Raw genomic sequence first — 14,087 nt, forward strand, 5'->3', positions numbered from 1 at the left:
CAATTACAACGCAACGTACATTTTATAGTACTATTATCAGCCGATAAACTGAAAAAAAGTACTCCGATGTCCTTCAAAAGTTCGCGTATATTAGCTTCCAAAGAAATTATTTCATAACATCCGCTTGGTATTTTAATCTTGGTCGTTTCCTCCCGCTCGCTGTGTATAATATGTAAAGTGTCGCAACCGGCACTGACGTTTGGTATTGAATTATATGTCTGTATACTTAGAAGCCCGATTTCCGATTTATTCCCTACTTCTATAGGCGGAAAAAAATAGCATTCCAATTCGGCACTGCTTCCGCTTAGCGATAGTTTTTGCGATGACATTGAAATGTCGTCAATTATATATATATATTATAATTATTTTTGTTTTGTAGTTAAAAATTTCAGACACAAATGTCCGCAGTTAAATGTATTGTATGCTTGCTCGCGCTCGTAATTATATACGATATCGAATCCTTTAAAATATTTTTCAAGCTGTAGAGGCGGCCGTATGTTCCCGAAACTGTCGTAGTAATGAACTAGTTTTCCGATTTTTCTATAACACACCCAATGAGTACCGTTGTTTTTTTCAAAGTCCAGGTTAACGACGGCGGTCTCCTTGTATTTAGGAGCAGCGGGCAACCTGTCTATGCTATATACGCCTCTGAAATGTGGTATTTTCTTGTATTTTGCGTATCTAACAATTTCGAAATCAAAAAGAGCACGATTGGGCAGAGTTAGTTTTTTGTCTTTGATGATGATGATTTTCTCGCCGCCTTCATCTTCCTAGATTTTTTTTTTTTTATTATTCATCGATATTTTTCTCTTTTTCATAGACGTGCCCGTCTTTTTCCTAGACGCCATTTTCGATTTACCACCTGCAGCGCGTTTACGTGAACCACGACCATTAGATTTCTTTACAATGGCATACGAGCCAGCACCTTTATGCGGTGCCAAATACATTAATTTACCTAAATGTATAGGCGATTGGCCGCCAGATCTAATACCGTGTATTGTTCTCACGATGTTGGCTACTCCCCCACTCAGCGTACCCAAAGCCGAAAGACCAGCCAATATCGGAATTAGCGAGAGAGAACCTCCTGTTTTAGGAACTCTGATCACACGGGGCGGTTTATTTTTATTATTATTATTTGATCGCCCGCGCGTTTTTTCACATGCTTTCGCGCCACGCATACAGCTGATTTAATTAATTTACCCATATTCTCTGTTCTCGATCCCGCTTTCACCGATTTTTTTAGCGCTTTTTTACACGCTTTGACAATATTGACAAAACCACAACCAGCGCCGATTTTGCGTTTAGCCTTCATAGCCGTCGTTACAAGCCACGCGGCGGTTTTTTCTTTAAAATTAGCGTCTTTCGCAAGAACTCTGCTCCAAGCACGCTCTTCCAATACACCGTCGGCCGCGTTTCGTTCCGATAAAGAATTATTTTTATCGTAAGCTATATCGTGGTCTCTGCACGCTGCATCTAAACCGTTTATTCCGGACTGTCCGAGAGCAAGTCTTTTTTTTAAATCGGTTCCCGGCTCACAGTACTGATAACCGGGTAGATGTAATTCGAACGGTACACTATTTATTACGGTGTTTAATAGCCCTGCACCGCTATTGGTCTTGACCTTTGCACGTGACAACATTATATGAGCGTGACACTCGATCGTCACGTGTATTTATACAATGCGATTTGCGAAGCAGGAAATAAAACTCAAAGTCGATAATATCGACCCGTTGTCGTTGTGCGATGGTAACGCCGCCACCCGTCCACCGAGACCCGGGCGCCGGGCCGCTGTTTCCGAACACGATAAGCGCGTTAATCGTCGGTCCGTCTGGGTGTGGAAAAACAAATCTTGTTTTCACACTATTGGTTCACGAGAACGGTATTAAATTTGAAAATGTATATATTTATTCGAAAACACTTGAACAGCCTAAATACGTTATGCTCGAGAAGATTTTAAGCGCTGTTCCCGACGTTAAGTTATTTAAATTCCACGACAACGATACGGTGATATCGCCTGAAAAAGCTCTGCCTAACTCGGTTATTGTATTTGATTATGTCATTACTCAGAATCATAATATAATACGATCATTCTTCGCGTTCTCTAGGCACCGTCAGATAGACGTGTGTTATTTAGCAAAATCCTATTCACGTGTACCTAAACAGTTGATTCGCGACAACGCTAATTTTATAGTGTTATTCAAACAAGACGAAATGAATTTAAAACACGTATACGACGAGTATTGTTCTGGTGATATAAAATACTCAGAGTTTAAAGATTTTTGCATGACGTGTTGGCGGGGTGGGCGATTTGAATTTGTCGTTATCAGTAGTGAAAACGAGTGTGATAATGGCCGCTATAGGCACGGATTTGACACGTATGTTATTATATAATAAGAAGATACGTTGAAATTACGTAAATTTACTCGAGATCATGGATAAGATAAACAACTCCTCGTCGCCCGCGTTATTGGAGGATATTATTCGAGCAAGGGCAAATATAAAACAAAAATATAATGCATTGAAAACGGGACGATTTGAAACTGAGTCGTTAATAAATAACACTTTTAGCTCTATTATTGCACCACTCGGTAGAATACAAGCAAACACCGAACGGATACCCTCCTCCCCGTCGCCATCGCAATCGCAACCAGATGTGCATTCTATTGATGATCGAACCATATCGTCACCAGCGCCACCACCGCCCGCACCATCATCATCGCCGTCGTCGTCGACAACATACCGTGATTTGAATGAAAGGTTTGGACCTTGGAAAAAGAATGACTTAGACAAAATATACGGTCCTAAAATATTATCTAACGGTATATTTATATTGGGAAATAAAAAAATACAATTTTTCGATAATGCACTGCATATAGAAGGAGACACTACATACCCGCTGTCACCGGGGTTAATTGATTTAATATTTGTTAAATCCCCTACATCGAGAAAATACACGCAAACAGATTTAAATACGTATAAATCGATTTTAACACAAACTGCGGCACATAAAACGATAGACAGATCACGTATTCGTAGCTCTACGGGTTCAAAATATAATGATATAATTTCAAAACTGTTTACTGGCGAGTGTAACATCACTGTTGGTACTGGTATTAATATGCGTCTCCAGAAAAATAACGTTATATATTGGCAGGATCCTAATGAATTGGTAGATAGACTTCGTCTATTGTACGCGTCTCTCGTAGCAGGTAATACGTCGGTTCGTAACGAGATAATTGCGATTTGCGAAGAGTTGGTCGAAGCGAGAATATTGAAAAAAATTCCTAATGTCTAAACGCGCAATAGCTGAAGAACTCCACGGGGCGGCGAGAAGAAAATATCCCCGCCGCCGCGTTATTGTTCACGGTAAAAACGATTTATTTCAAGCAATGTGTTATCGATTGTTTCACTAAATACGCGTGGGCCGTTGCACTGAAATCTAAAAAAGGCGAAGAAGTCACGGCGGCTGCTGGTAAAATTTTCGTGCGGAATAGACCTAATCTATTACACGTCGACCGTGGGCGTGAGTTTTACAACAAGCATTTCGAAGCTTTAGTGAAGAAACACAATATAAAAATGTATAGTACGTTCAGCGTGCTCAAGGCGTGTTGTAGAACGTTTTAATCGCACGTTAAAAGAGCGGATGTTTAAACATTTTACCGCCAGTGGCTCGCGCGTTTGGACATCGATTTTACCCATGTTAATCCATGACTATAATAATTCGATGCATCGCACCATCAGGATGACCCCAATACAAGCTGACGCGAATCCGTCCTGTGTAAAATTAGAGTACCCCGTGGTGGAAACGAAGAAAATAAAATTTAAAGTGGGAGATAAGGTTCGCATTAGTGTGTACAAGGGTGTCTTCACCAAAGGATATTTACCAAATTGGTCTACGGAAATATTTACAATTATTAAAGTGAACAAGACTACACCCAGTACATTTATCCTTCAAGACTATACGGGTAGACCGATAGCTGGCGGTTTTTACACCGAAGAACTACGCAAAACAAAACTCTCCGAAGATTATCTGGTGGAAAAAGTTATTCGCACTAAGGGCCGTCGTGTTTTAGTCCGTTGGCTTGGTTTCACGGACGAACATAATAGTTGGATAAATAAGTCGGATCTTAAAATATAAATGTAGTTATCACGATACCATGGACGTGTTCGGTAGCTCACCGGCTAGCCGTGTAGATAAGAGAATCGCGGACATGAGTGAAAAATTTAACGAAGAACTTGATTTGAATGTTAATCTAATCAAACTAAATGATGCGAAAATCGAAAAATATTTTTTAGAAAATAATATTAAAATTTCTGCCGCTATAGAATCTATAGGGATTATAATTAAAAATATCACAGATTTGAAAGCCGGCTTGTCACTTGCAAACGCCGATATAATTACCACAAAAAAAGAGTGTATTGTCAGTCGATCAGTTAGCATTGGACACGAGAGCCAGTTAGACGCTAATACTATATAAACGTGCGCGGGGACTTGAACGATGGCGACAGCTATTCTAGATATTCAATGCATACTAGGCGCTAATTCAAAATATTTGATAAAAGAAATGTCTATAGTAGACATAAACAGCCGGGCTAGCCAGCATTGGATTTTCAAACACACTCAAACACCGTATTCAGCCAAAAGCAAAGCCGTGAACATGTGGCTTTTTTGAAACTATCACCAACTGTCATTGGATTGCGGGGACGTAGAGTACTCGGAAATCGGCAGGATTTTAAAATCGCTGAATTTCGAATGCATTTACGTGAAAGGTGAGGAAAACCGTGTGATCATTCAAGATTTCATTCCGCGAGTCAAAATCATCGAGATGGGGACGGAGTTAGAGTGTCCGAGGCTCAATCAACTACAACCTGCGCGTACAGCCGGAAATATACATCGCGAACTAAGATTGCCGTGCTGTATATATCATAAGGATTTAGATTATACACAGTATACATATAATAGAGTTTTTGTATTGCTAACATGGTTTAAAAATAATATGTAAAAATAATATATTATGTAATTTAAGTGCTTTATATATTATATTTTCAAAATAAACATATATTTATACATTATCATGTTTGCGTATATTGACTTTTATTACGCGCGCGCGCGCGCACACACACACACACACACACACTAACTCTATACATAATATACTCGACTTGTGCCTGCTGTGACTAGGTTCACACGCACATTCTGAGACCTATCCTTTTTAAATAATACATGGAATAATATAATTTCTTTTCTATAAGCGATATTATTACGATCTCTGAATAACGGTTTACCGTAAAAAGGGTATTTTCCCACAAATAATTGTATTCATAATCGTCATCTGGATGTGCGTTATCCCGATGACGGTCGGCGCATTGACCACCCGCGTCCGAGACAACGCGACCCTTAGACGCGGTCCGTCTTATTTTCTCTAGTCTTCAAACTATATTATAATATTATATAATGCGAGCATATCATTCGTCTTGCCCTATGTTGGGCATTATAGTAGAGGGAGGCGCGTGTACTGATAAAGAAAATTATTTTAAATGCTGGAGCTTAATGCTCGCCGGACGATGATCAGTCGTGTTTTTTTCCCTGAACGAAACAGTCATCTCGTCCTTACATCATCTCCGCTAACAGTCAGTGCACTTGATTTTGAACGCCGTCTCCTTGTTGTACAATATAAAGTGAGTTTATTTTATTTATTGATTTAATAATCTTATTACGCGTCGTAGTGCATATAGACCTCAATATTAAATTTTTTTATTTATTTATTTATTAAACAATATTAATTTGTGGTATTTATATTTTAGTTCTGTAACCATCGCATTTACCAGTTACCATCAGCAAGATTGTCATCGCCGCATCGCTCCGAGCCAAAGTTTTTTCCGTAAGCAGACTACCGCAGATAAAGTGAGTTTATTTAATTATTATTATTATTATTCTGTTAGTAAATAATTAGAGCCTAGCGCATATAATACACAGTCACGGAGTAAATTAATTTTTTTTCTGTTCTTAGTTTAAAATTACATTCTTATAATACGCAGTCGTGGAGTAAATTAATTTTTTTTCTGTTCTTAGTTTAAAATTACATTCTTATAATACGCAGTCGTGGAGTAAATTAATTTTTTCTAACATTTTTTTCTCTTCTTAGTTTAAAATGGCATTCTTGACATCCCTGTAATTATTATTCTGTTGGTAAATAATTAGAGCCTAGCGCATATAATACGCAGTCGCGGAGTAAATTAATTTTTTCTAACATTTTTTTTTTTTTTTTTTTCTGTTCTCAGTTTAAAATGGCATTCTTATCGGCACTTAAGCAACAAACAAATGTGACAAATGCATCGATCGCGGATTTAAGACTAAATGTGCCGTATCCGGTCACTACAATGAAGGAGGTCAATACTAAATTTGGTACTTCGATCACCTGCACATTGAGGGATCCGGACACGGATGGGGCCATCAACGTATTTTTACCTAAGTCGATATCGCTGAGCGCCGAAGAAATAAATGCATATAACTCAGGGAACGTGCCGCCGGTATCGCTAATATACAAAGGGAAAACCCTCGGTCGTTTTAACATCGATTTTGAATAATTTAAAATACTAATAAAAAAAAAATTTTTTTTCTTAATTCTTGTTTATATTAATTTATCTTCAATCCTATAATTTTTTAAAAAACAAATGTAAGCGTATTTTACAAAGGTTGGTATAAATACACATTAACAAGCTGTATTATAATATACAATTATCCGTTTTGGAATAAGTCGGTTTTGAAAAAACATTATATTTAATATCTAAGTAAATAAGAATATTCTGATATTTTATTTACACTTAGAATATTAATGTTTTTAGACGAAAAAACCAAGCGGTTTTCGGAAAATGGTGTTTTGAAATATTTTATGAATGTGTTGCATAATTTATTTTATATTATGCATATAATATATATATATATAAAGGTTGGTAGTATAAATAATAATATTCTTATTTGTTATATAGGGTAAAAAAATAAAAATAAAATAATTTAATATTTAAGAATATTTTATTCTCACATAAAATAAATAGAATACTACATAGAATCTAGGTCGAATCTTGATAACAACACCTTCTTCCAATGTATTATTTTGTAACAGTCTACATCATCAACATCATCACTACTTGGCCAGCCCGTATGACTCCAGTGAAAATATTGCGCATCATCTAAATTATGATATACAGAGTTAAAAACGGTAGTATTTAAAAAAAATAAAAATATATATTATGACTTACTTAGTATCTCGTTGTCACGGGGAAATTCAGTTGATAAAAGTTCCAGAATGTTCAGTGAGTCCGCGGCGGGTGTCGACCACGGAAAGCGCTGTCCGGCCTCGAATCCGAATAAATCACTCTGATCCTGGTCCCCATGTTCTACGACTCGTAGCGCATAGCCCGCCGGATTATAGGTGTCAGGAAATAAATCCGGTGACTGTAAATAAAATAAAATTTAATAAAAACGTGAAAACGTTAGTTGAAAAACTTACCATGCATCGCTCCGATTAAGAATGTTGAAAAATTATTCTGACATATTTTTTGTTTAAGAACGTAAGACTGCACTTGAACGACTGACTGCAAGTGATACACGAGCGATACATGATTCCATCAAATCTTTTTGATTTCTTATCACAATACGTATGCGTGGGGATACGTATACGGGGGTATAAACTCGTATTGAAGACACATGCATATCGTTATGCAATGTAACAGTAAACAGGTTGAGGGTAGAATAATAATAATAATAATAATAACGATATTTATTTGCATTTAAAGTGAGAATTATAATAATAAAATTTATTTGCATTTAAAGTGACAATTATAATAATGACATTTATTTACATTTTAAAAATAATTTACACAATTTTATAATGTCCGTGCGCGAGTGTGTGCACACGGTCAGGGAGAACGTAACGTTTATCATCCCTTCTATTTAATGATAACTTCATTGTTTTCACCGTATACACTTGATGTTTTAAAGACCGGATAGACATGTTCTCCCTATACGGCGTATACGCTTCATAAGGTCGCTGATCAGATGGCGGTGGTGGCGGTGTGAGAGATGATGCGTCGCGGTGTATGCGTTCGACAACTTGACACGCGGAATCTCTGGCTAGTAGCTTACTCGCGTGCACACCTAGTTCGATGTCGTCGTCGTCGTCGTCGTCATCATCGGTATCACTGCCGAACAAACATCGTTTATGATCGTTCAGTGTTAGATGGTTTTTTATCACATGTCTCATAACGCCCTTCGCACGAATGGAGACTTTGTGTTCCACATCGAAAGCGTAAGATTTGGCGCGGAGCGCGACAAATTCAAAAATGGTTCGTCCATTAGCCTCATCTTTGAAAAGCCCCGGGATCCTTTTACGCAACGTTGTGAAACACCTGTGATCAGGCGGTAAATTCGATGTGCCCATGTATCGCATTAAGCTCGGGACACCCACCAAGTCGTCGTAAAAATCGTTGGTTGTTACTTAGTACAATAGCGAATCTATAACATTTTAAATCTTAATATATATAAATCTCGTGTCACAATGTTTGTCCTCAATGGACTCCTAAACCACTTAACCGATTTTGATGAAATTTTTTACACCGCGTGTAATTTGGTCCAACTTAAAAGATAGGATAGTTTTTTTCAATATGTATTATTTATAATATGTGCTCAAACAGGAAATTGAGATTTACGATAGAAATTGTTGTTTATAAATGGTTGCTATGGGGGTTATAAGATTTGAGAATAATATTTATTTATTTGTGGTTGCTATGGTAATATATAAAATTAATATAATGAATTACGGATTTTGATAACAATTGGTAACCATTTAATAATATGAATATAATATAATATAATATAATTCCTCTTATTGGTCGCAGGAAAATGTGCTTATGTAATACAATTTTAGGAAAATACACCAGAAAAGTTCGGAATCTGGGTGTAAAAAACAACAACAACCGTCACTGCAGTTTTCAGCAAGAAAATAAACTATATTAAGGTCGCTATTGATTATGATTGAATATAATAGTTATAGACCTGATGTTTATTTTGTTAAAACCATAACAACAAAAATAAGAATTAGCGAATAAGTCAATGGCCACAGTAAATTTAAAATTCACAGCAATAGTTAAATTTAAATTAAATTAAACTTGCCAATCACGTGAATGCACGTTGTGACTACAATAACCTTGATTATTTTTTTGCCAGACGCATCATCGGCGAGCTGGACGCTCTCATCGGATTTTAGTGCGTTAAGGTTGGGTTAGGATTATATACTAATTGATTAATATAATCCACCGTACTATGTCAAACTTGGTATAACTTGATATTTATTAGATTTAAACATACACTTACATACAAAGCACTAGGTCAGCGATCTACCGCAGATAGATTGCCTACCTGATAAATGATCATAATACTTCAGCAGTTCAGCGAATCAGAATTTTTATTCCGGGCAACAGAAAACTTAAGATAAATCTAGAACATAATCCACCGAATATTAAATAATGAATTGAACAAAGTTTGAGTCCTAACCTGGCGTGTGGTAAGAACGGCATATCATTGTGTGCATCGTGTAGACTTTGTGGGTATGAAATATCTCTCCCTACATCGTCCGTCTCTCTCATCCACTCAAGCTGAGCTAGCGCGACTTCGGGGTTGCCCGAGTACCATGCGAAGTCGCCGATAGGCATGTACTTACACATCGCATATCCGTATAAATTATTTGCTAGATATATAACAAGGCAGAAATTAATATACACACACACACACTATTATATTTAAGTATAATCACCATCTAAGTATATGAGCTGTGTGATAGGCTCATCGGGTTTGTATTCGGGCGTTTTAGGATTGTTAGCCTTAGCGTACCGTTTACTCGCCTGAACTAGATCTCCTCTCATACCGGATTCCAGAAACAATATTTGATCAAAGTCCGTGAGCAGTTCCAGTTTTACCGACGTGTATTTCAACATACAGTCAAAGCTAAATCCCGGAGCCGTGAAATAATGTGCAGGGTCAAGGTGATACGTTGACATGCATATGTCCCTGAAATTTTCGAATACATCGGCGCTTATGAGTACGTCTATTTTCAAATATAGATCACTATAAGCGCCGAGAGTCGAAAAACCGAAATGATTCCACACCCGCGTCGCGTGCTCGTAGTCCGCTTCGCTTATGTGAATTTCGGACAATGCACTATAAAAATTGATTTTAGGTGGTAGGGAAGTTTCACACAATTTATCCCACGAATCTGTGTATTTGTAGGGATATACACCTTTCCGTGTGGCCAACGACATCTCTTCTGCACTAAATACTTTTGAGACTTCGTGGAACTTTTCAAAGTTCGCGGTCGTTAGGTTCTCCGCCAAGTTTGCCAAACTCGATGCCATGAATCGGCACGTATCGATAAACTTGACGGAGAACGTATTGTTTATGTATTTAGTGAACGTGATAAACTTTTCTTCACTACTCGCTATCACAGAAATCGCTTTATTATCATTAGGCATATTCTAAACGATAAAGTGTGCATCGTAATTTGAAAGATTATGAAAAAAGCACGGCACAAACTTGGGCGTTTTTAATTTCAAATTACACGTGTTGCATAACGTTTTTAAAAAACGACCGGAAAGGTGGTCATGATGTGCAACTTTACAGTTACGTTTGGTAAATCTCGCCTTGCACAAGTCACACGACATCTTGTCTGCATGCAGGCGACAATCCACATCACTCATAATAATGGGTACATTGACCGTCTTGTACAAATTACATATTCGCTCAGCCACATTGAGAACGTCGCGGACAAATCTCTTGGCCACATCGTCTTCGGTTGCCGACCCACGGAAAATGACCGGGGCTCTCGGAATGCCAAACTGTTCAAATAACTCTACCGGTACCCCCTCCGCCGCAACAACTAGGTACCCGTAGCTCATAGGATGGTGTTTGTGCATCACCTCGGTATTAGTCCCATATTTTTGTGACGACTTCAAAAGTAACGCCTCGAAGTCTGCATACACCACAAACGGTAGACGCTCTGTTTTCCGCCACGAGTTGAACTCGAGCGTGTCCCCCTCTTTAGGCAACAGAGGCAATACAGGTTTGTGCGTGCCACATGTCAAACGATGCCTAGCCAGCGCCTGCTCACCGTGTAGTTTGTAGTTTAGAGGCTGGTCGTCGAAAGTGGTAAAGCATTTTTTACATGTGTATAAACGATGCTCACGATTATTTTTTTGCCGACTAACGAGCCTAGAAAAATTTGTTATTAACGCGTAATGATTTTTTTTTACCTTCCTTGCCACCGTTTAGCAACAACAAGTCAAAATGGTTTTCGCTCTCAGAGTCTACAACACGCAAGGGATACACGGCCGACTGCGATGTCGAATTTTTATTTTTATTTTTATTTCTACAATTTCGTACGCCGTAAACGTTTACGGAAGTACCGGGATTTGACCTCTCAAATAATTTAATCTGCGAGACGGGGGTGGGGGCGGACAGTGCTGAAAAATCATAGCGGTGTTCTTCGTTAAAATATTTTGCGTTTACGCGCCCGCGGTTATTGCCCCGAACGTGTTCGCAAGCACCGCCCATTTGAAACAATTCTCATCGATATTTTCCGGATTTATCACAGCCTTTCGTTTCGCGATACTCGCAGGCAGTGGTAGAAAGGAGGAGCCCCCCATAGGTGTGTATTCGTACACTCCTAAAAGTAAACCGTCGATGCTCGATAAAGCGAAGCCGCTGCCTTTACCTTGATACGCGTCTTCCTCGGCGAGTAGCGTCGTAAAATCTCGATCTACTAAACCGTCGATATTACTATGCACAAACAATTCCCTCGCCGACGTTTTAAACGCACGATTTTGTGCGGTATTATCCACGTTAGGCACGAGGTAGGTGGCCTCTAGTTTAAGATTATATTTTATCGGGTGATCGCGTACGCATTCGCGTAATTTTTCCACCAATTCGCCCTCTATCGCATGGAGGAAAGCACGGTAACTGGGGATGTTTTCTACATTTTTCCTGAAATACCATACCACCGTCCGATTAAGCGATGACTCGATTTCGATAAAGCCCGACGTATTAACCGTATTCATGCGACCTTTTTTCCGCTTAATATTTTTTCGGCTATTTTCGACATGGTTTACGCATTGCTGTACGGGCGGAGGCGATGGCGCTGGTGGTGGCGCTGGACCCGATCTATTGTGCACGGCATTGACGGCAGCGGAGGTGGGGTCGGAAGTGTCTGTGACGAGAGGCGAGTGTACGGTAGGTCGGCACGTGATGGCCGGCATCCGCTCGTATGATGAGGGCTGAAGCGGGGAAGATGTTACCGTTGTATGACTATTTGAGAAAGGCTCTGGAGATAGGGAAACTGGGTCAGCATGTGGTGATGGCGGTGGCGGCGGTGTCGCTGCAGGGGGTGCCCAGTTTATTACTGTATCACGAACTAATACGGATAATTAAGATATTAAAATATTGTCGATATTATTATTATTATAATTAATAGGGGAAAAACATTATTTACCAATTGCACCAGTTATTTGAACGGCGTTCTCGAATTCTGGTGTATTTTTTGCAATTTCTATTTTTAAAATAATTTAATTAATAACCCCGAGTTAAAGCAAATATTCAATGCACTTACTATGGCAATTTTGTACATGAATACTGAGTGCGTTCCTCCGAGTGAATGTCTTGCGGCAAATCCCACACGTATTCTTTGATCCGTCGTGGATTTTAGCGTGTCTGTTCAGATCACGCTTATAAACGTACACTTTTCCACATATCGCACAGTTAAACATTTTGGAAAAATTAAACACGTCTACAGTTTAAAAAAAAAAAAATACAAGTATACACGTCGTTGACGGACACTGGTAACTCACTGACTAGAAATCATGTACGACAGCGTCAAGTCCCGCTCGATATTCCTAAGTATTATATGTAAATGTCTTAGGAATATTTGACCACTAGGGGCGAATAGCGGTGGTAGTGCTGGTGGTGGTGGTGGTAATGGGGGGTGCTTAATTTAAATCACAGTAAGGATATGTGTGTTACATAACATTACCGCGTTTGACGATAACACACAACGATAACACAACTGTGGAGTTGATAACGATGTAGATAATACTATTTTGTTATTTTAATTTGTATTTATTATTTCTTTGCAATGCCTACGAACTGCACAGCCAGCAGCAGCAGCAGCAGCAGCAGCAGTTACTCTCAAGGCATCGTACGAGACACTCCTGTCTTTCTACATGTTAACCGTTGTTTCACTGTATTATTTACGTTTTAAAATACACAATTATTTTAAACGCTCTATTACAAACATGAATTTATTAAAATGTAACGTCGATTGTCAGACACTACAGTCCAGCTCACGAAAAGTGAACGTTGATATCAGCGATCCCCGTGGCCGTTTTCAACAAGTGATTACTAAACCCGTTCGTGTTAAACGAATCATGGATCATGAGACGGCCAGCGATAGGTACATAGTACAAAACGGAGAACCCCTGGATTCAACAACATTTGGACACCACCCATCGACCTTGAACGTTCACTTTTCGTGAGCCGGACTATAGTGTGGACGGTACAGGAGAACTCAGTTCCAGAATATCCCGAGTATTCAACTTTTCTATCAAGGTTGAAAACATTCGATTCGCATCCTCTTCGCTCATATCAAGATAAGTATTCGCTCGCCGAATGCGGATTCACTTACAGTGGGACGTGAGACTTGGTTCAATGCTACTACTGCGGTCTATTGCTATCAGAATGGGAGAAAAATGACGAAGTTTGGCAACAACACGCCATGCACAATCCCGAATGCGTTTATGTATTGTTATATAAGGGCGCACAATTTATTGAGAATGCTAAAAATGTGATTCATAAACGCAAATGTAAAACAGAATCGTATGATGTCGTCGGATAACATATTATATTATATACCAAATGTTCATTATAATACTGTATGATTAATTTATATAATATTATGTATGTTGGTTGAATAAATGACAAATTTTATATATATATAATAAAGCGCATTATAGTGTTTAACCCGGTATCCTGGTAAATGTAATAG

General features: G+C 38.6%; 1 protein-coding gene and 1 pseudogene across 1 annotated transcript; both read right to left on the minus strand.

Annotated features, from left to right (window-relative positions):
* Positions 1-974: 974 nt before the first annotated feature.
* Positions 975-1,761, minus strand: LOC126554983 (uncharacterized). Its single transcript, XM_050209962.1, has one exon. The coding sequence runs from the start codon at positions 1,637-1,639 to the stop codon at positions 1,103-1,105; it is 537 nt and encodes a 178-aa protein (XP_050065919.1). The 5' UTR covers positions 1,640-1,761; the 3' UTR covers positions 975-1,102.
* Positions 1,762-10,530: 8,769 nt separating this feature from the next.
* LOC126554980 (uncharacterized) lies at positions 10,531-13,189 on the minus strand (annotated as a pseudogene).
* Positions 13,190-14,087: the final 898 nt, after the last annotated feature.

The sequence above is a fragment of the Aphis gossypii genome, unplaced genomic scaffold, assembly GCF_020184175.1.
Source record: "Aphis gossypii isolate Hap1 unplaced genomic scaffold, ASM2018417v2 Contig00671, whole genome shotgun sequence".
Classification (NCBI taxonomy): Eukaryota; Metazoa; Arthropoda; class Insecta; order Hemiptera; family Aphididae; genus Aphis; species Aphis gossypii.